Source organism: Ambystoma mexicanum, chromosome 10 (assembly GCF_040938575.1).
Source record: "Ambystoma mexicanum isolate Mex_15411 chromosome 10, UKY_AmexF1_1, whole genome shotgun sequence".
Lineage (NCBI taxonomy): Eukaryota > Metazoa > Chordata > Amphibia > Caudata > Ambystomatidae > Ambystoma > Ambystoma mexicanum.
The window spans coordinates 959640495-959661413 of record NC_090932.1 but is presented as its reverse complement, the minus strand read 5'-3'; the positions used below and the strand labels follow the sequence as shown (position 1 = coordinate 959661413).

Genomic DNA, 20919 nt, shown 5'->3' with positions numbered 1-20919 from the left:
CAGGGCTACTGTCTTCGTTTGTGCAGCGTCCCCCAGATCCTGGCCCTCTATATCCCATCCTCTTGGAGAAGTTTCTTCAGATTCTCTAAGAGCTATATAACTAGTACCATGCTCAGAACAAGGTAAGGGGTGGTTGGTATTTTAACTATTTTCTGGTTCCGAAGGAATACTGCGGTTTGCTTCCGATACTGGATCTGCAGCTACTGAATTTGTTTTTGTGAAAGGACAGATTCAAGATGATAACTCTAGCCCAGATACCCCAAGCCCTCCAACTGCAGGACTGGATGGTTTCACTGGACCTTATGCCTATTTCCATGTGCCAATTCATTGAAAGAACTGGAAATACCAGAGGTTCGTTGTGGGCCAGCATCACTACCAGTTCAAGGTCCTGCCGTTCAGTCTTTTCTCAGCTCCCAGTTTTTTCATCAAGCTGCTATCAGTGGTGGTGGCTCTCCTCCGAAGCAAGACCATTCATGTCTTTCCCTATTTCGAGAAGTGGATTAATAGAGCTTGCTCCCCTGACCTAGTTTCAGAGTACCTGCTCAGCACATGCAGTCTGTTGCACAGCTTGCGCTTTCCCTGAACTTCAAAGGGTTTGCCGTTCCTGCCTCTTGCTTTCTGCACCTACTAGACCTCATGGTCTCCTGCATTCTAGTGGTTCCGGGGGCTCTTCTGCACACGCAATTCCCTCAGTGGCTCCTCCATTGCCAATGGTTTCAATTTCAGGGCCACAAATCAGACCTACAGGTTTCAAATCAGTTGGCTCTAGACCTTGCTTGGTGGGCTGAGAGGGAGAACTTGCTTAAAGGTGTTATTTCGTCAACCTTGGCCCCTAGTGACGATGGTCACTGATGGATCTGACAGGTTGGGGTGCTTGCCTTTCGGAACTGACAGTGAGCGGACTGTTCTCCCTCTGAGTATCGGGAGGACATCATTTTGCTGAAGGGGAGGGAAATCAGGCTGGCATTGGTTGCACAACTCCCCTCTGTGAACTTATCCTGAGCGAAACACAATGGCCATGCGCTACCAAAAAGAGCATGGTGGAGTGGCATGCTTGCTGCAATGCAGAGAATGATTGCGACTGGTTCTGTGCTCCAGAGAATGTCTGACGGCTGTTCACCTTGACAGAAGAGTATATCATAGTCGATTCCTTGAGCAGACTAACTTTGTTGGCCTCCCAATATAGGAAGTTCTGCCATGCAGTTCTAGTGATGTTCTCTAACTCGGGCACTCCTCAAGTTGATCTGTTTTCTTCCAGGGATAACAGTAAGTGCACGTTCTGCTCCAGGGAGTTTCCTTGCTATGGAGCTCTTGTGGCACACTGGCGGTCGAATGGACATTGACCTGCTTTGTGCATTCACATTTACCGCAGACATTCCACTGGTTCTCCGGAAACAACTACTATTCAGGACACTGATTCTGATTCCTCCCAACTGAGCCTGGATGACGTTGTACCTGGAGTTGCTGGACATGTCCATCTGCCCTCCTTGGAGCCTCCCGAGGAGTAGACTTACTCTAGCAATCTGATGAGCGAGTACTCCACCCACACCTCAGCAGCCTGACGCTTCATACTTGGCTACTGAGAGTCTGAGCCACAAGGAGTGGGACTTAGTAGACAACATCCTTGATGTACTCCTATCAGCTCAGTGACGCACCACAAAGTCCATTTATGCCTGCAGGTGGCGCACTTTTTTGTCTTGTTGCCGGAATAGGGATTTGGACTCTTTATCCCTCTGGTGCATGCGACCTGCTCTGTTGTGTGTGTAATTTGCCACCCCTTGTGAGTAGTACTTTTATAATTAAGTGCGTCTCACTTCAAGCAACTGAAAACAAAGCGTGCTGCACTTCATTACGAAAGCCTTTCTTGCACTGGAACATTGCTGGCACTCTATTGGCTCAGCTCACGTAGTGCGTGTGCTCAGCCAATAGAGGGGCAGCAATGTGAGAATTAAGGCAGCATCACCTGAGCCCCACCTTGAACTTCATAAAGCTCCAACTATACTTGCTGTCTCACACCTAGAGGCTGAAAGCAGTGTAAAAGGTGTCTGTGATTATTGGACACTTTCTGTCTTTGACCAGCAAATGAAAGTTTAAAGTGACACAGTATTTGTTTGTGAACACTGAAACCTCCTTGGGGGAATATGTGCACACCATCAGCCACACCTTTGAGTGTCATCCTATGTCTAAAATCCAACCTAGATAAAGCAATAGAGGGAGGGGGTTAATAGCTGGAGATTACCACGAAAACGGGTTTGTTGGCTCCTGCGAAGAAAAGTAGCCATAGGGAGCAGCGGGGGTGAGGGGATGGCCAAAACCTAAATGACCACTTTAAAAAAAAAAAGCTACAATATTTTTTGGGCAAAGTCCTAGTGGACTCCCAATGTGAGGTGGTCTATTTCAATTGCAGGAGTTGGAAGTCCCAAATACAGAGCCTCATCACCCCTTCCCCATCAGGCTTGTAGTCTACACAGCTCTTGCTCATGTGTGAGACAACTAGCTTGCTGTGTCGGTGCATGCTGCTGTGGGTCCAGGAAATGTCTGTGCTCACACTGTGAATAAATAGTTCAAGCCCTGGACCACATCAGTTTTCCTTCCTGTTTTGTAATATTGTGTACTACCACCAGTGCTGTGAAGTATGTTAATAAGCACTAGAAAATCTACATTGGTTAAATACATTAGTTGCAGAATTGAAAGCATAAAATTGTAATAAAGCACGGAAGAACGCCTCAAAATGCTTGTTTCTTTCTTCCCACATGCCTACTATAAAAGACTTTGGAGCAGAGGGGGGGGGACATTCCTTATGGGATTATGGGAGCTCTGTTGGAGCCCCTCTATTCCTGTTCTATTAGGTTGTTCATCCTTAAGGTGGTATTCCTGGTTGCCATCTTATGCAATATCTGTGAATGAGCTCCCTATTTTGTTTCCTCCAAAGAGAAGGTGACATTGAAAGTGAAGCCCTCTTAGTGGTCCTAGATTCCAAAGGTGGTCCTAGATTTTCATCTCTCAAAAGATCCAGCTTCCCAGTTTATTTCTTTTTATTTTCACCTCCCCCTTCCAAGTCAGAGGAATGCTTCCATCGGCTGCACATGGTTCAGGCCCTCAGCTACTGCGTCTGAAGGGCCAGGACATATTGCTAGTTTTTTGTTGGTTACACTGGTGCCTGTGCTGGCAGGGCTGTGACTAAACAGACCCTGCAAAGGTTTTCGGCATCTTGGAATGCTGCAATATGGCTGGGAAGGATCTGCTTGAGGGTCTTGTGACTTTTTCAGCCTGGGATGTGGCTTTCACCTCTGCCCTGTAAAGTGTGATCTTCCTGTCCTGGACATCATCCAGGTGGCTACGTGGGCGTACCTAAACATGTTTTCTAAGCATTACTGCTGGGATTCTCTTTCAGGTAAGAATGGCAGTTTTGGTAAGGCAGTTTTCTGGTCTGTTTTGTCCTTGCTTGCAATTGATTGCCTTTCTCCCTCATCCGATAGGTATTCCCTCCAGCTTTGCTGCTTCAGAAAACTTTCGACAGGGCGTAGTGGACCTCGACCTGACAGTCGATCTGTCTTGCTCGGCGTCTGGTCGTTTGCTACGGACGGGACGTCGGGATCGTATAAATATAAATACTGAGTCACTACACCTTACCCTCAGTTAACACGCTGCTTGGGAACACAGCTTCGACTCACTTGACGTTTTCGTTTTTTTTTCTCCAAATTCCTCGACACGAGATGTCGCTCGCTCGGGTATCTGGTTTCAAATGGTGTTCAAATTTTGGCACCAAAATGTACATCACTGACCCACATGATTTGTCTCTGGTGCATCGTCACGGATCATGGCACTGATCGATTTTAAATGCAACCCAAATCCCTATGCGATCGAGCTGCAAAACTTTCTCTGGATTGACCGCCTTCAAAATCACTGGCACGGTCGATGGTTCGCTCTTCGGAGGACGAAACTGAGGGGCACACCCGCAAGAAAGAACATGGGTGGTAGAAGAAAACCGTCCCACTCTTGGAGCAAGTCTTCCTCGTCCCGAAAGAAGAAAAGGTGTCACTGCCACCGTTGGGACTGAGTCATCAACGGATAAAGGTAAGCCGTCGGCCAGGCCTTCCACCCGCCAAGAGTGGGAGGATTTCAAATCCTCGATGCTTGACCTGTTCAGAAAGCATGCGGCAGTCGGGACGGCTAACCCCCCACGCAGCAGGCTTTGAAACCAAGAGCGGCCCTCAGTATACCAGACTCCTCTAGTGCCCCGGTACCGACAATGGCGGCGCCGATAAATCTTTCGACACCGAAAGAGATCCGTGGAAGCCGGATCAGCCCTGTGCATCCAAGGATGTCGATGCTACACCAACATTCACAATACCGGTGCCGAGAGACAAACCCTCAATGTCGACGGTTGTCGAGAAACAGTTTACCCCATAACCCTGGTCCCAATTTTTCGATAATATGGGCAGGTGTCTTTGGCGGTCTTGACGGGGTATGTCGCCCTGATTTACTTGGGTTCAGGAGGGTTTGATTATTTTGACGACTAGAATCAGCTTTTGCAACTGGCTCAAGGCCTCCAGGACGCCAGCGGTCTGGACACCTCTCCAGACCTTAAATTTCAGCAACCCCAGCCCTATAGTCATATTACTTCTAGAAGGGATCGCATTTAAGTGGCGCCTGTACAAGATTATGACCTTACTGACATATTAGATGAAGGCCTTACCACAGAACGTAATATTCCTCTAAACCCTGCCATTGCCGATCTTTAGCAATAATGTGGCAAAACCCTTATTCCATTCCTCCCGTCAGCTCCACCATTTCCTGTAAATACAGGCCGGCTAGAGGAGACAATTAATACCTTTCGTCTCACCCTTCCCTGGAGGGGCTCGCTATGCAGGCTGCTACGGTCGCCTCTAGACCTGCATTTTCTATGTCCACTCTGCCTCCCGACAGGGAAGTGAAAAAAGTAGATGCCTTAGCTAAGAAAGTATTCACTTCAGGCAGCATGGCCCTAAAAGCAGTTTTGCCAAATACTCCTTCGGTCTATGGACAGCAGTTGAAAATGCTGCTCAGTATGTCCCAGAAGGAGAAATGCGCTAAGTCTTCCTACAGCTAGTGGAGGGTGGGAAAGAGGTGGTGTTAGGCAGAATCCAGTGCAGTTCCCTTAGGGAGCACTTCACCAGATTAGGACTACAGGTGAGAGCAATAAATCCCCTTTGGTATCAGTCTGTACCACAAAGATTTAGTTGGTAGCTGTGGCTGAGCAGTCAGACTTATCTCAAGAGGGAGATAAGCAGTATTCAGGGTTTACACAATAGGTTTACTGTACTATGGCACAAGGAAACACTGTCCAAAGCTTTGTAGTTAAAAAGTATATATATTTATTTTATACACTTCAAGAAAACACATGTATCACAAGTATCAAGCAAGTTAAATGTAGTCGATAGAAAAATATACACAATCCCTATATAAATTGTAGACCAAGTGAACCATAGTGAAAACTGAGCAAATCGGCACAGTGACAACTACACACAAGGGATCATCTAACAATCTCTCACAAGGGAGGGAAAGCACAAGTTATCTAGAAATAGGCTCTTATACACCCTAGCAACACTTCCCACCCATCAGTTGTGAACCAATTCAGCAAGACAGTGCATCAGTATAGGCAATACTTCAAATGAAAACTGAGCAAAATGGCATTTCAGAATGATTATGCAGTGGGAAGGAAAGGGTAATTATAAGAAAGGGTTGCACCACACAGATCGAATGGAGAATCAATCTCGAGAAAGCAGGTCTAACAAATGTGATACATATGTGATACCAGAGTTAGTGGTACAGGGCAAGGGCCCAGGAGAAAAATGTTCTTGTTGCTGCAGTCAAGTCTTTGGTTAACGATGTTGAAAAGGTGGATGCAGAAAGCGAAAGACAATGTTAAGAGAGAGGGGCGGGCAACCCAACAGGTAGGGAAAGGATTTAACACATCTTTAGCACTACCGCGAAGAAAGGGCGCCCTGGCGGAACAATGTACCTTTAAAATGAAATGGCTCCTGACGTGGCGGTTGTTCCTGGTTGTTCCTGGTAGTTCCTGCAGTTCGGGTGATCCAACAGAGGAAGAGAGGCTCTCGTCGTGGAGGAAGGTTCAAGGTACTGCACTACCCAGGGACGAATCCAGCCGCGGTGCTGCCAAACGAAGTTTAAAAGGTACGCTTCTTTTAATCGTCCGGTCGATAGCTGTCTGGCTATCCGGTCTCCAAGTGCGGGGCACTGGCGATTCGACCACAGCAGGTTCAGAAAGGTGATTGGCAAACTGGTTGGCCCCACCAGCTCAAGGGAAGAAAGCTCTTTCAGATGAAGATCTCCTCTCGTCGTGTGGAGAAAAGTGGTGAGACGCTGCAGCAGGGCTTCACCGGTGGTGGTAGTCGTTGCAGGTGTCTTTGGCTTCTCTCCTCTTCGGTTCCGTAGTTCCAGTGGCAACGTCTTGCTCTTCCAGTCCTCAGGACCCTGCTTTTATGCAAAAAAGATTCCCATTCATACAGCCTACCTGTCACACAGTGGAGTGGTCAACTTGGCGGGAGACCCTCCAGCCTATCAGGATAGAGTGTGACATGGGTTGCTCAGGCAACCCTGTCCAGGGGCCCTACTCCCCCTCCCACATAATGGATCCACCCAAGACTCAGTGGCGCCGGAATGAGGGCTTCTGGGCAGAAGCCCGCCAAACAGACGAACAAAGGATCCCCGACCTGGGTTAGGATCGTAGAGAAAGACACGAGAAAGAAGTTATATTAAAGTTCTGGCAAATAAAACCTACCGGAGCAAAGTTAATATTAAAATGCACCGGCGGTATGTGAGAGGCTGTCAGAAAAAGTGGTAGCCTCGAACAATAGGAAAATCCCATATGGAAATATTTGCGGTCGAATATTTATGGTGTAACCACTGCCACCAGCCAGAAACTTTAGAGAGGGACTTTAAGGTACCCCCTCGAAAATGAACATTGGGGAAAAACTATTAACCCCTTCCAGCACCTCCATAGTAAGATGGGTTGTACTGGTTAAGTTCATAAAAATTGACTAGTAAAGTCAATGGGGACTTTACATGCTCTGGGAGACAGTAGTCCGTCCCAGGGTATGGAGTCTATTTTCGGGGTCGCTACGACACCCCTGTGTCACTGCACGGAGGGTGCTGTGTAACACATGTGAATAAAGATGGTTGCTATGGGGTAGATAAAATCCCATAGGCATTAAACACAAAAAATAGCGTAGAGAACACCTACCAGAAATGCATAGGAGTGGGAAGAAGAGTCTCAATCTTAGCAGGTAAAAAGAAACAAACCCTTCAAATCCAGCAAAGCTGCTGGGGGACTCTATAGGTAAGGGAAATTAGCCATAGTATGAGAATTCTCCCTAACAGGTGGCCAAACAGTCGCTGCAAACGGGCCTGGACATCGCTGAGTGTGTGCGCCGGTCTATGGCGTCAGCCATAATGCTAAGAAGGCAGGCCTGTTTAAAAACCCCTGGTTGTTTGCCTTATGTCCAAGTCAAGCTTCTGAACATGCCCCTAGAAGGCGATCTTCTTTTCGGCCAGAAAGCCGACAATGCCTTAGGAAAGTTTAAGGAATCCAAATTCCCTGCAAAGTCCTAAGGCCTAGCTGTGCAGCCGGCCAAACCTGCATTTAGCTTCGCCTCTAGGGCACAGGGCTACAGGAGATATGCTCCTTACGGCAGGAGAGCGCAGCTTCAACCGGCCAGGCAAGGACTGAAGCGTTTCTCATGTTCCGGAAGGGGCAGAAGGGGCTTCTAGAGGTTAGCAGGCAGCCTCGGCGGCGGCAGCAACCCAGCCTCCGAAACCGCTTTGATTTTCCCCACACAGCAGACCTGTTGGGGGGAATGATGGAGCATTTACTCGAGTGGCAGGGAATTGAGTCCGATGCCTGGGCTCTACAGTTTATTCAGTGGAGTTGTCTGCCATTTGTGAGAATAGCACCAGACAGACCACCCCACCTCCAATCCAACCGACAGGAGTTCCAGGAAGAACTGAGCGCCCTGTTGAAGGGTGCCATGTAAGAGGTACCTCCCGAGCAGAGAGCATCGAGTTGGTATTACTTGTATTTCCTGGTACCCAAGAAGGGAGGAGGCCTCCGTCCCATTCTGGACCTCAGGGCATTGAACACGTTCAAGAGGAAAGACAAATTCAGGATGGTGACGTTGAGATAGATTCTCCGAGCTCTCGAACTGCAGGACTTGCTGGTGTCGATAGACCTACAGGATGCTTATTTCTATGTACCAATCCATCGAAAGCACAGGAAGTTCTTAAGGTTCACCATAGGAGATGAGCACGATCAGTTCAAGGTCCTTTTGGTCTAACCTCCACCCCATGGGTCTTCACTAAGCTTATGGCGGTAGTTGCAGCTCACATCAAGAGATTCGGGGTCCACGTATTTCTATATCTGGACGACTGGCTGATCCGAGGGACGTCTGTAGTATAGGTCTTGTCCCATTTAGAGGACACCTGCTTGCTGCTGCACAAGCTGGGCTTCTCCCTAACCTTAAAGAAATCCCACATAACACTAGTCCAGCGGCTCCAATTCATCGGAGTAGTCCTAGACACTCGGGTGGGGAAGGCCTTCCCTCCTGAGGAGAGAGTAGTCGGCTTGACACAAATGGTCGACTCGTTCCGGAACCATGCCACTCTACCATCAGCTTCTCAGTACCTCGGCTCTCTCTCGGATCTCCTCAGGGTGTCCACATCAGTGTTCAATGACCTGTCCTGGTGGGCGGACGGCAACAGTCTCTTGGCGGGGAACCCTTCTGGCCTCAGACTTGATTGGCCACGAATGCATCTCTGAAGGGTCGGGGCGCTCACTGCGAGGATTTGCAGGTGAGCTGCCTCTAATCAACGACAGAAGCCAGGTGGCACATCAACAGGCTGGAGTTGCGAGCTATCGGGCTAACACTGGAAGCATTCACCCCATCTCTGCAGGAGAAACATGTCCTCATTCTGATGGACAAAACAGTGGCAATGCACTCAACAAGCAAGGTGGTGTGCACTCCTGTCCCCTCTGCACGGAGGCAATGATTCTTTGGTTCTGGTTGCTGGAGAAGAGGATCTCGGTCTCTGTAGTTCATCTGGCGTGCACAGAGAACAACTTGGCGGATGATTTGAGCAGGCAGAGAACGGCCCTGCACGAGTGGGAAGTGTGCAAGGAAATCCTATAGGAGGTCTTCGCTCTCTGTGGTACCCCAGCGTTGGATCTGTTTGCAACAGAGTCCAACAGGAAATGTGAACAGTTTTGCTTGAGGGAATTCCCAGCGAATGGTGCTCTGGAGGACGAGTTTCTGGTGGATTGGACCTTCCCTCTCCTCTATACGTTTCCTCCGATTCCCGTCATTCCATGGGTTCTCCGGAGGTTCAAGAGGTTTGGACTGGCCATGATCTTGATCGCCCCGGACTGGGCGACGAGAATATGATACTCCGACCTCTTGGATCTGTCAGAAGGTTGGAGCCTCCATCCGACCCCAGCATCCCTCAACCTACATACGTGGCTCTCGAGAGGATGAACTGACTGGGACCCCTCTGAGGAAGTACTTGAGGTGTTGCTGGCGGCATGCAGACCATCTACAAGATCATTGTACGTGTGCAGATGGAGAAGCTTTGAGGCGTGGTGCAGCAACGCTGGATTGACCCCATCTCTTGCCCCACCACTAGAGTGATTGAGTTCCTTCTGTCGCTGGCCTCAGCAGGCCTTCAGGTCACCACAGTCAAAGAATATTTGGCGGTCTTGTCTGTGTTTAAAAGATCCCCTGATGAAGTCTATTTATTTATGATCACAGTAATGGCACAATTCCGGAAAGGCCTTGTAAATGGGTTTCCGCCAACTCACTTTGTCTTGGATTGGGACTTTAATCTGGTTCTGACATTTCTGATGGCGGCTCCCTTTGAGCCTATGCACTCTTGTCCCTTACAGTTTCTCTTTGAAAACAGCCTTCTTAGTGGCTATTGCATCCGCTAGGCGGGTGAGTGAACTGCCGGCCTTGTGCTGTAAGTCACCCTTCCTGCGTTTTTTTTCCAGGAGAAAGTTTCACTCAGGATAAGGCCTGGCTTCCTCCCCAAGATTGTCTCAATTTTCACCTGTCGCAATCCATTGGCCTTCCGGGCTTCTTCTCTCCTCTGCACCCTTCTAAGCAGGAGGAAAGGTTACATCGTCTAGACCCGAAGAGGGCGTTGAGTTATATTGCCAGGACAGCTGATTTCAGGACAGCTGACCAGCTCTTTGTGGCCTTTGCCTTAGCCCGTACGGGCCTGCCCATAACCAAGCAGACTTTATCCTGATGCATAATTTTCTGCATAGATGAATGCTACCTGTCCACTGGGAAGGAATTACCAGCAGGCATCAGGGCCCATTCGACAAGGGAAGTTTCAGTATCAACAGCATTGCAGAGGGGAGTCCCTGCCCAGGAGTTTTGTCATGCTGTGACATGGTCATCCCTGCATACCATCACAAAGCACTACAGTCCGGATGTTCCTCGCACTACAGATGCGTGTTTTGGCAGGGCAGTGCTGCAAAAGTTCTTGGTATAACTTTCTGCCCGCCTCCTTAATTTACTGCTTTGGGAGTCTATCAGATGAGGAATTTGCGGGAGAAAGGCAATCCATTGAAGGGGAAATTACTTACCGTAATGTTCTTTCTATGGATTCTTCTCCTGTAGATTCCTCCTCTCCCATCCATCCCCACCCAGAAAGTCAGTGGTTGGCGCACATCTTCTCTTTAACGTTGACTTGGTGATGGGTCCACTGTATCCATTTTCTGTCTTGCTGCGTTTTTCAAACAAAGGTTTTTCTAATGATACTTGCAGTGTGTGTTCAATTGTTCCTCCTTCGGAGGTCTATAGTTCTTTTTTAAGGGCTCAGCCCGTCTGTTCTGTTTTTCTATGCAGCGTGTGGTGCTCGGGGCGGGGATGTGGGGGAGGTGGTGTGGGAAAGGGGGGAGAACTGAGGTTGGGACGTAGTGACGTGGTATTTATACGACACCTGACATCACGTCCAGAGCCGATGACCAGACGCGGATCAACGGTCGACAGCCGGGTCAAGTTCCTCTACGCCCCCTGTCGAATATTTTCTGAAGCAGCGAAGCTGGAGGGAATATCTATCGGATGAGGAATCTGCGGGAGAAGAATCCATAGAAAGAACATTACGGAAAGTAATTTCTCCTACTCTTACGTCCCGTCCCCTTTCCTCTATACTGCATGGGTGTCGCTCGTGAAGGACGGGAGACGGAACCTTTTTCACCAGAAAAATCTTCTTTCCCTCGAACTTTAGTGGCGCGGTCCTGGGAGCATGCGCTGCCCTGACTCTGCCCTCTGGCACCACGCGCCGATGGGAACGGGCCAAATTCACCAGCGCTCCTGGGTTTGGCTTCGGCCATGTAATTCCACGCGCGGATTCTTCCTCTCTTCTTTTGTCTTTTTTCAATAGGTACTCTGTCCTCAAACGCCACAGCTCCTCCCCGGCGCATGTCAACTTCGACAGGGTTCAGCAGGTGCCCATCCTGCAACGGGCCTTTTCCATCTTCAGAACCCCACGCTCTCTGCCTCCGTTGCCTTGGCCCAGACCATGGTCGGCAAGCCTGTTCGCCGTGCGGCTCGCTGTCCTCGAAAGCGCTGAAGAACAAACTCGCCAGGTGGAGGGAGCTCTTTCAGTGGTCTCCTTCTGAGGACATCAAGAGTTTGATGAGACGTTCCAGGCCAGAGGTAGGGCCTATATTTTCATCCGCACCTCGCAAGGGAGACTCCTTCCCAGGTACTCTCCTATGCGGGAGGGTCCGGTCCTTTTACCAACTTACGCACCAAGGCTGTCACAGCTACTGGCCTTCGGGCCTAGGGGTCCTCGGATCCTCCCAGTGCCAGGGTTGAGGGGACACTAGGCTCTATTACCGGACTTGCACCCGAGAGACTCCGCCCTTGTACCGGCATCATGGCCGAGGGGCTGCGCCTTGTTAACTGCAGCACGTCCGAGGGGGCACCTGAACGCAGCTCTAATGACCCCCGGGTCAAGGTGGTTACCCCTACTGGGCAGGGGACCGAGGAGCGGGGCAAGTCGCACGCCGCTCACGTAAGAGACTTGGCAGAGGCTTGCATCAACGAGCCGAGCAACATGTCGCAGCCACGTGGTAGGCAGCTCAACAAAATGGCAGGCGGGCCAGAAAAGGACACCCATTTGACGCCTCTGCAAGACTTCGGTGAAGAACTAGTATCGAGGTGGCACTGGCATCGACCAGGTACATGGCCTACGCCCTACCCTCCTTATGCGCAAGGCTGTTTTCCCTTGCGTTCGTATGTACAGGGTCGGCAGAGGGCTCAGTTGCCTCTAGTAACCTTCAGTGCTCGCCTCCTCTTCCTCCTCTTGGGCCAGCGAGGACGGGATCTTTGAGAGGTTCCTCGGCCTCACAAAGTCTCCAGATATGGGGGCTATCATCAAGGACGCAGTCAGGGAAGTCCTTCCTGCTATGCTAGCGGCACCACAGGCACCTCCGCCGACGCCTCTGGCCCCGGCACTGCTGGCCTCCTCAGGCTCCTCAGCCTACTCCACAGGCGGTTCCATATCAGTCTCCACCTCTTCCGCAGCCTCCGGCGGTGGTCCCTGTGCCCCAGCCTCCAGCTCCGGATACTTCTCCTACTACACAGTATCCCCCAGACCCTCAGGATACTGATGATGATGATGAGGAGGAGGATCCTGACACGCCATCATCGGCCAGGGCCTTCCACGAACGTATCTTGGGCCTGGCGGAATACCTGGGCCTCCCACAGCCCCAGGTTGAACAGCAGGCAGAGGGCGTCCTCGGTGAGGTCCTCACGAGGCACCCTTCTAACAGAACGGGCATTCCACTGCAAACTAATGTAGTCTCCCTCGCCAAGAAGGGTTGGCTCAAACCACACTCTGTGCAGCCAGTCAACCGCCACCTGGACGCCAAGTACAGACAGATGGAGGGGGATACACTTGCTCTCCTCCCATCCTCAGTCACACTCCTCGATTATCGCTGCGGCATCACTGTACTCCAAGCCTCAGTCGTCCTCTACTTCTTGATCGATGGTGCTGTTAGGCAAGGAGGAGAAAACCTTGGAGGCATACTGTAAGAAGCTGTATTCCAACAACATCCAGGCAGTGCAGAACTCTGAGGCTCGTCCTTTGGATCCGCAAAGAATGTAGGAAGGACGATCTCCTCGTTTAAGTGAAAGGCTGATGGCACCTTCGGTAAAAATGCTGGATGGGTCCTCAGGACCACCTTGTCCTTGTGAAAGGTGGTGTACAGCTCTGAGGCGACTAAGGCCTGGATCTCACCGACCCTGCGCGCTGATGTGAGGCCAACTAACAAGGCTGTCTTGAAGGTTGACCAGCCTGATGTCTGCAGTCATCATAGGCTCAAAAGGCTTGTGCGCGAGGGCGCCCAAGACCAGATTCAAATCCCACAAGGGGTGTGGCTCTGTAAGGATATTTGGCGTGTTACAGCACAGAGTACAGCACTACTGCACAGGTAGCAAACAGCACAGAGTACAGCACTACTGCACAGGTAGCAATTTTTTTTTTGCAGCACCACCACAAGGGTGCGGTGCATTGCTATATGTGTTACCAGATTAACAAGGAAAGACAGGCTATTCAGTCAAAAACGATTTTAACATATAAGATGCAAATCTATTTTTACAGTTAAAAGCACCCTGATGGGAGGGTAGAACCTAGCGAGCCAGGCCAAATGTCTGACGATCAGGTTGGAGGAGGAGATGAACCCCTTCCTCCGAGTTCCTCTAGGCCCCAATGGCTGAGAGGTATGTGCAGCAGGTGTCCACCTGCACGCCAGTGTTGACGAGGTGAGCTGAGAATGACAGCACGTCGTCCAATGAGCAAGCCTGCGGGTCGATATCCTTGGAGTGAGCCCAGTGGCAGAACCTGATCCATTTACTCCTAAACTGGGCTCTGGTAGCCTTGCTCATAGCCCCCTATATGATTTCCAGATTGGCTTGAGAAAGGTTGAGGTGGCTGAGCGTCACCTGCTCAGGAACCACGCTGTGAGGGCCAGCTTCTGGGGGGCGGGGTGAACGACTCTGACCCCTGCTTTGTCAGAAAGTGTGCTGGGCCCATCAGGAGGTGGATTGGCGAGACCGCTGAGAGGCTGAGCAGCTCCGAGAACCATGGCCTGGCTGGCCACCACAGAGCTATCAGAATGAGGTTGAGCTGGCAAGACTCCTTATACTTGCAAAGCACTCTGTGAATCAGTGGAGTGGGCGGGAAGGCGTGTGCTGACATGCCGTTCTACTGGATCCACAAGGCGTCGCCCAGGGAGCCTAGGCCCTGCCCCTGCCAGGAGGCAAACTGGGGGCACTTTTTGTTGTGTCTGGTGGCAAAGAGATCCACCTGGGGAGGCCCCAACAGTGGAAGATCTCCTGTGCAACGAGGTAGTTCAGCTGCCACTTGTAGTTGCCCGCTCCCAACCTGCGGAGCCTGTCCGCTTCCAGGTTGGATTCCTCCCGGAAGGTGCACTGTTGCTTGTTGATGTAGTACATACTGGTAGAGTTGTCTGTCTGGATGTGGACCACTCTTCCCTTGAAAGGTGGGAGGAAGGCTCCGAGCACTAAGCAGATGGCGTTCAGTTCCAGCCAAATGATGTGGTATTCTTGTTCTTGACGGGTCCACGTGCCGTGGACCGAGAGGTCCTCCAGGGTGGCTCCCCAGCCCTCTAGGGAAGAGTGTTGTAATCATCACCTGAGGGACGGGGGGGCCGGAAGGTGTTGCCTTTCCGCAGGTTGCAGTCCCTGGACCACCATGTGAGGTCCGGGTGGAGAGAGAGAGATGGGGTTCCTGATCATTTCAGCCGAGGGCCCCTCTGCTGGTTCCACGATGCTGCGAAGTGTAGCTGAATCCTCATGAGTCTTGCGTGGGGGACGGCCAACCGTACCGCTGCAAAAAGGCCCAGCAGAAGCTGGTACCACCAAGCCGAAATAGAGCCCCGGCTGAGGAAGCAGGATGTGGCCCTCCTGATGGCCGTGATCTTGTCCTCCGAGAGGGTCTTCCCCTCGGATCGCGTGTCCCAGATGAGGCCCAGGAAGGTCAACGACTGTGTGGGTTGCAACTTCTTGAGATTGAGCAAAAATCCCAGGTCGTGTAGCGTTTTCATTACTGCATGGGAGGAGTGGTGAACTGCTTCCTGAGATGCAGCCCTGACGAGCAAGTCATCTAGGTAGGGGTATATATGGAGGCCCTGAGCCCGGAAGAGGGCTGCCACTGCATTCATGAGTCTGTTAAATACCCTGGGGCCGAGTTGAGGCCAAAAGGGCGGACCTTGTACTGAAAATGGCAGCCCATGATCCTGAACCGGAGGAAAGACCAATGGGGTTGCCAGATCGGAACGTGCAGTTAGGCGTCCTTCAGATCAAGGAAGCACATCCAGTCTCCCCAGCATAATGTCTCCCAATAAAAGCTGGCGTCACCATCTTGAACCTCTGGAGAGGTAAGGAGAGGTTGAGGGTGGAAGGTCCAGTACAACTCTCAGGCCAGCCTGGTTCTTTTTTTGAATGGCGAAGATCCTAGAGTAGAAGCCTGATCTCCGCTCGGAGGCTGGGACTTCCTCCACAGCCTGATTCAGGACAAGCGACTGAATCTCTGACAAAAGAGTTGCTATCCCAACTTGGGGGAGAGGAAGGAGGAGAGGCAGGAATAGGTAGACGGTACCCCAAGGATACAACTGACAGGATCCAGGGTTCCGCGAAGATCTGTCACCAAAAGTGTGCCTGAAGAGCAAGCCTGTCCCCCACTGGCAACACATGGACCCGAGTGGGTCTGTCATGACTTCTTACCCGCAGAGGCGGAGGGGGGGGACTGGAAAAAGCCATTGTCCTCCCCCCGCACCTCCCTTTTGATGCTTGCGCCGACAAGGGGTCAGCGAGCATTCCGGCTGCCTAGACCTCTTCCTGGAAGCGGCATAAGCCTCCAGATGAGCGACCCTTATCCGAGCGTTGCTGAAACTGGGAGTACACTTTGGGCGTGGTCTTTGTCAGAATGGATAAAGACTTAGCCGTCTGAGAGCTATTGTTCTTGTCCAGCTCTTTGTCTGTGCTGGAGTGGAAGAGGTCACTACCCTCCAAGGGCAGGTCTAGAATACGTTCCTGGACATCCAGGTTGAACTTGGTTGCCCGGAGAATGCCAATCCTTCTCATGTCGGTGGCAATACAGATGGCAAGTCCAGAGGTATCGATGTGTGCCAGCATGGACTCCATGATATCCTGAGCCACGAGCTTGGCCGTGGCTAGCCCTGCCTTGAAACGTGATTGGCAGTGGGTGGGGAGTTCCGGGAGGAAGTCAGCAATTTCCCGCCATAATCGCTGGTTAGCGGCTGCCAGCATGGCGTCTGCGTTGGCCTGTCGCAGGTACAAGGAAGCATCTGGTCCCCAGGGTCTGGTCGACTCCAGAACTTCTACAATTTCTACTGTTCCTGGCCTTGCAAGGCTTAAAGACCGGCGCGGTCAAAGGATAACTGGCGTAATCTCTGTTCAAGAGGACCCCTGAACAGGGTTTGTACGTTCGGATTACCACAGTGGTGTGCAGTTCCTAAGGGGGTTAAATAACCTGTCCTCACTAATGCTGTTCATTGTCCTGCCATGGGATCTCGATCTGGTGCTAAACTTCCTTATGGCGGCTACTTTTGAGCCGATGCCTTCTTGTTCTTTTAGATTGACTTTGTAAATCTTTCTACTGGTGATTACATCTTCCATAAGAGTATGTGATCTGCAGGTTAGCTCTGTAAAACCCCTTGCAAGTGCTGCAAGTTAGCCCATGAGGGGAAACGCTATAGGTTTGGAAGTCCACTCTGAGGGGAATGGCGGCCACGTCTGCTCTTCAGAGTGGTGTCCCAGTCCTGTATGTCTGGCTGGAACAGGGGCCTCTGTCCATACTTTTGCAACGCACTACAGTCTTGGCTCCATGAATTCGCAGGATGTCTGGTTTGGAAGGGCAACCCTTCAAAGTTACCTGACTTAGGTAGAAGTCATCACTCTCTGCCCACCTCCATTATGCTCTGTACTTCTGTGGGAGTCTCATCAGGAAATGAAGAATCTGTGGGAGGACGCTATCCAATAGAACAATACATTAATTACTGAGAATGTTCTTTCTTCTGGACGACTACTGCCACGGATTCCTCATCGCCCTCTCAGCATCCCGGCAAACCATAGCACTGAAGGCTGCTTCTTCTGGTGTGGAGGGGCAGAGGAATATTTTTTTAAAAGGCAATTGGTGTGTGTTGGAGAGGGAGAATTTCCATTTGGCAACTCCAGCAGCTGCAGAGCATGTGGATAAAGTGGTGGAACTGAGGTCGTGGGTCATCCCACCTCCTTTTTCTACCAATGGTTTGTCACTCCTGGAGTAGAGTAATGGACTTGCAGATGAGGTAGATGCAGACGGGCATGACACCAAAAACAGAGTTCCCATGCCAGCTGAGCCAGCGAGATATATCAGAAGATGAGGAGTCTGCAAGAGTAGCCAAACAGAAATAACCTTATTCTGCTAAGTCATTTGTTCTTTTGGGTCATGTTATGTTAGCTTTAGTGACTCTGCTGAAACCCTGAGGTCGGTCTGTAGGCCTGTGCTTGTGTTGGAGGTCTCCCACCTCTGAAAACAAGTTGTGTGTGTTCTCTCCATCTAAGAGATTGAGCCAAGAACTCTGTTCTTCAGAAGATATAGTTTAGTCACCAGCATAAAATCCAAAGTTTGGCAATAGTGCAGTATTGTACATGGTGTGCTACTGTGTCTATACAAAGCATTAGCCAGAGGGATGATGCCAGTAAAATATTATTTGCCCAAGCATCCCTAAGCTGCAAAGTGCACTTAATCTAATATATTGATTAAGTTAGAAACTGATGGATTCCTATAATGTTTTTTTCAAAGAAAGACCATCTGAAATGTCGTGGTTGGAAGTCTTGACACTACAGGTCACCGTTTGAAAGGAAGGGCTGTTGTTGGGGTATGAAAGCAGCCTGGCACTTCCAAAAGGTCTAGAGTATGCTCCGTTTGTGGAGATTTACTATTCAGAGAATCTTTTTTGTATTTTAATTTTTTTTACTTATTACCCAAATGCATTCTCCAAACAAGAAATACTCCTAACCTAGATTAAATGTAAATTAGGAGTGCTAATAGCCACCACCTCAGGAAGCCACACAATTGAGGGAAAAGGCTCTGATTCTGGCTGAACCCTTGCAGTCCAGTTAGTTTCTCTGCCTGCCTCACCCCTTTGTATCGCCCAGACGATCCACAATCCTCTGAATTGCATAGGTTTGACGTTCGTCAACGGCCAGGCTCCTATGAACGCCGTCTTGAATACACATTCATGTCTTCAACTTAACATGTTTGCAAAGCAAAGACAGCACCATTAAAGTTTTGTGTTTTTCTAAATGCATAGAGTATTTTCTTTGGGGTGCAGTTTTGCGCCAGCAGATTCTACTGTGAATGAGTCATTATGTATTGCATTTTGTCTCCACAGCAAAGGCATCTGGGTGAGATACTCATGTATGTATTGTAAATGCAAATCGTAATAGTCAACCTTATTGTGTGTGGCCAAACATTTGGAGTCTGCAATCTTTTGAAAATGTTTTACCTTTTGAGCCAAAGTATCAGTTAATCGAATAAAAGTGTACATTTGCACAGTAATAAACTTGGAAAGAAAGAATCTGCATGTCACATGGGTGGACGAGTGGCACTTGGGAAGCACTTACAATGGATATGGGAATAGTGAATTTGGTTTGTCACAAATGGAGAAATGAAAATAGAATGTGCCCTGCTGAGCTTACTGTTAGTTTAATTTTTCCGACCACCACAATTGTAAATCCAACTGTAGCCTTTGTAAATAAAATCGGCCATAGCAAATTGATATCCTTCTTGTTAAAAAGTTGAAGTGATGTCTGAGAGAAGTAAGACTCTGCGGCACATTCTAAGAATAACGCATTCAAATGTTACCTGAAAGTGACCTCTTAATTTCTTTCCCATTAGGGTGTCTCGTCTCCTTCGCTGGTCAACCTGCCATCTTTGTTTGAAAGGAAATATCATACCCTGAGTCGATCCACAACACACCTCATATAACGAACTGGTACACACAGGGTCTTATTTCTCTCGCTATTGGACAATGACTGACCGAAGCAGCTGGCTGTTCCTAAGACTTGGCTCACTCATAACCAATGGAATATTGATTGCATAGTACAACAGCAGCACGACAGTGCGGTTTGATACCTGAAACTGACAGAACTTTGCAAGTCTTTCCAGGAAAATTGAAGTTTTTTGGATTCCTAAACCTTTCGCACAATTGCTTCTGCATGAACGTAATTTCAGTTGTAAAGCGTTTGCTACAACCAATGATGCGTCTCAAATTTAAATATCAGTCTTGGAGTGTGCGTTTGACCTGCAGCATCGAACTCCATTAGATTGGTTGGTGAAGAAAAGGATGCTCTTCTCAGAGGACTGGTCTATTTTGAAAATAACAGAAAACGGTTTCCAGTCAGGAGGCTGTAAAACGCGTGCTGTTGCTGGGGATTCGTTTCCTAGAAAAATTTACATGCAGACAAGATATTATTTTTCCGTCTCCATCCAGAGTATGCTCATTTAATTTATCTGGCTGATTTTAACTTTTAACGTTTAAGAATGTTGGTATAGTTTAATTCGACACTGACGTGGGGCTCCTCAAAAGGGCTTAATTTGCCTGCCCTTTTCAATTAAAATGTTCTTTTAAAACACTTAAACATGCATCGTTTGATGGCGTCCATATTCAAGGCTCATCAGTGATTATAAATGTCCACTTTCTATACATGTATGTACTGTCCTGTACAGATCTGTCACTTTGTAAGTTTTGATATCGTTGTCAGAAAATATTTAATTTGTTAGTGCCTGGAAGATTTGTCTATATTGATAGTAAAAGCGCAGCTTAGATTTGCTATGGTACCCTTCTCAAAATCACTGTATTATCTTATTTATAATGCCTTCCATTCCAGGGTGAATCGCGGAAAAAATATACTGCTTTCGCAATCCTGATTTGTAGGTATAATTGAAGTCAAAGTGCTGCAGTCCACACCATGTTTCGTGGCAGAAGTTCTCATTTTAAAATGCAATGTACAGGGTTTGGCACTAAGCAACTCATGCACTTGAGTTTTTCTACATTTTTCAGAGCTTCTTTGCATTGTATCCATTTGTTAGATGCTTGCTTTTAATAGTGTGGCTCTGACATGGTATGGCATATGTTGATGTAAATAAAAAAGGTTTTAGATATGTAAAAAAAAAAGTACACCAGTTATGGAAGCAATTCGACGGTTTATAATTTTAAAATGATGTATATTAATAAATTGTTAAACTGGCTCGTCATTTCATATTTTTTGTGCTCAGATTAACTTAATACTTTTGCATAGTGACAATTGCGAAAGATTTGTGACTACTATGATCAATTTATTTGAACATTTCATATGGTTCATTGGAATTACTGAGAATATTATGTTGAGAATACATTCGTTTTCGAAGTCCAATAGGCTTCGTATGTTGGTCAACAATTTCTGGGCATTTCTTTCTCGTAGGAAAAAATACTTCAAACTTGTTGTGCATGACCACACTATACACGAAATTGCAGGCCTTCGACAGCCACCTTATCTTCAGAGGTATACATCTGGCAACAAAGAACCCATAACTGTACACATTGAAAGATTCACAGTTCTAATCGCGCTTGGGGATTTGAAGAAGCACACTTCATTCATAAAAACGGTTTGCAGTATTATGTTCATAAAATTAGTCACGAGCAGCCTAGAGTTGGCAAAATGTGTTATTTAATAAACCTATTTAAATGAAGGGTTTATAAATGCACAATGTGAAAGGAGGCTGTGTTTCTCATTTACCTTTTTGAGTCTACCAGCTGTCACTTTTTCTAAATAAAACCTT

General features: G+C 48.8%; 1 protein-coding gene across 6 annotated transcripts in view; it reads left to right on the top strand.

The window, feature by feature from the left end:
* The window catches only part of ECT2 (epithelial cell transforming 2), a 1267500-nt gene extending 1247152 nt beyond the window's left edge, over positions 1 to 20348 (top strand). For 2 of the 6 annotated variants that reach the window (XM_069618732.1, XM_069618729.1), the window contains one exon: positions 18997 to 19223. In XM_069618732.1, the coding sequence (XP_069474833.1) occupies positions 18997 to 19086 (90 nt within the window). In that variant the 3' untranslated portion in view covers positions 19087 to 19223. Of the gene's footprint in view, positions 1 to 18996 lie in introns of all 6 variants that reach the window. The other 4 variants (XM_069618728.1, XM_069618727.1, XM_069618731.1 and 1 more) reach the window with 3 other exon arrangements.
* Positions 20349 to 20919: the final 571 nt, after the last annotated feature.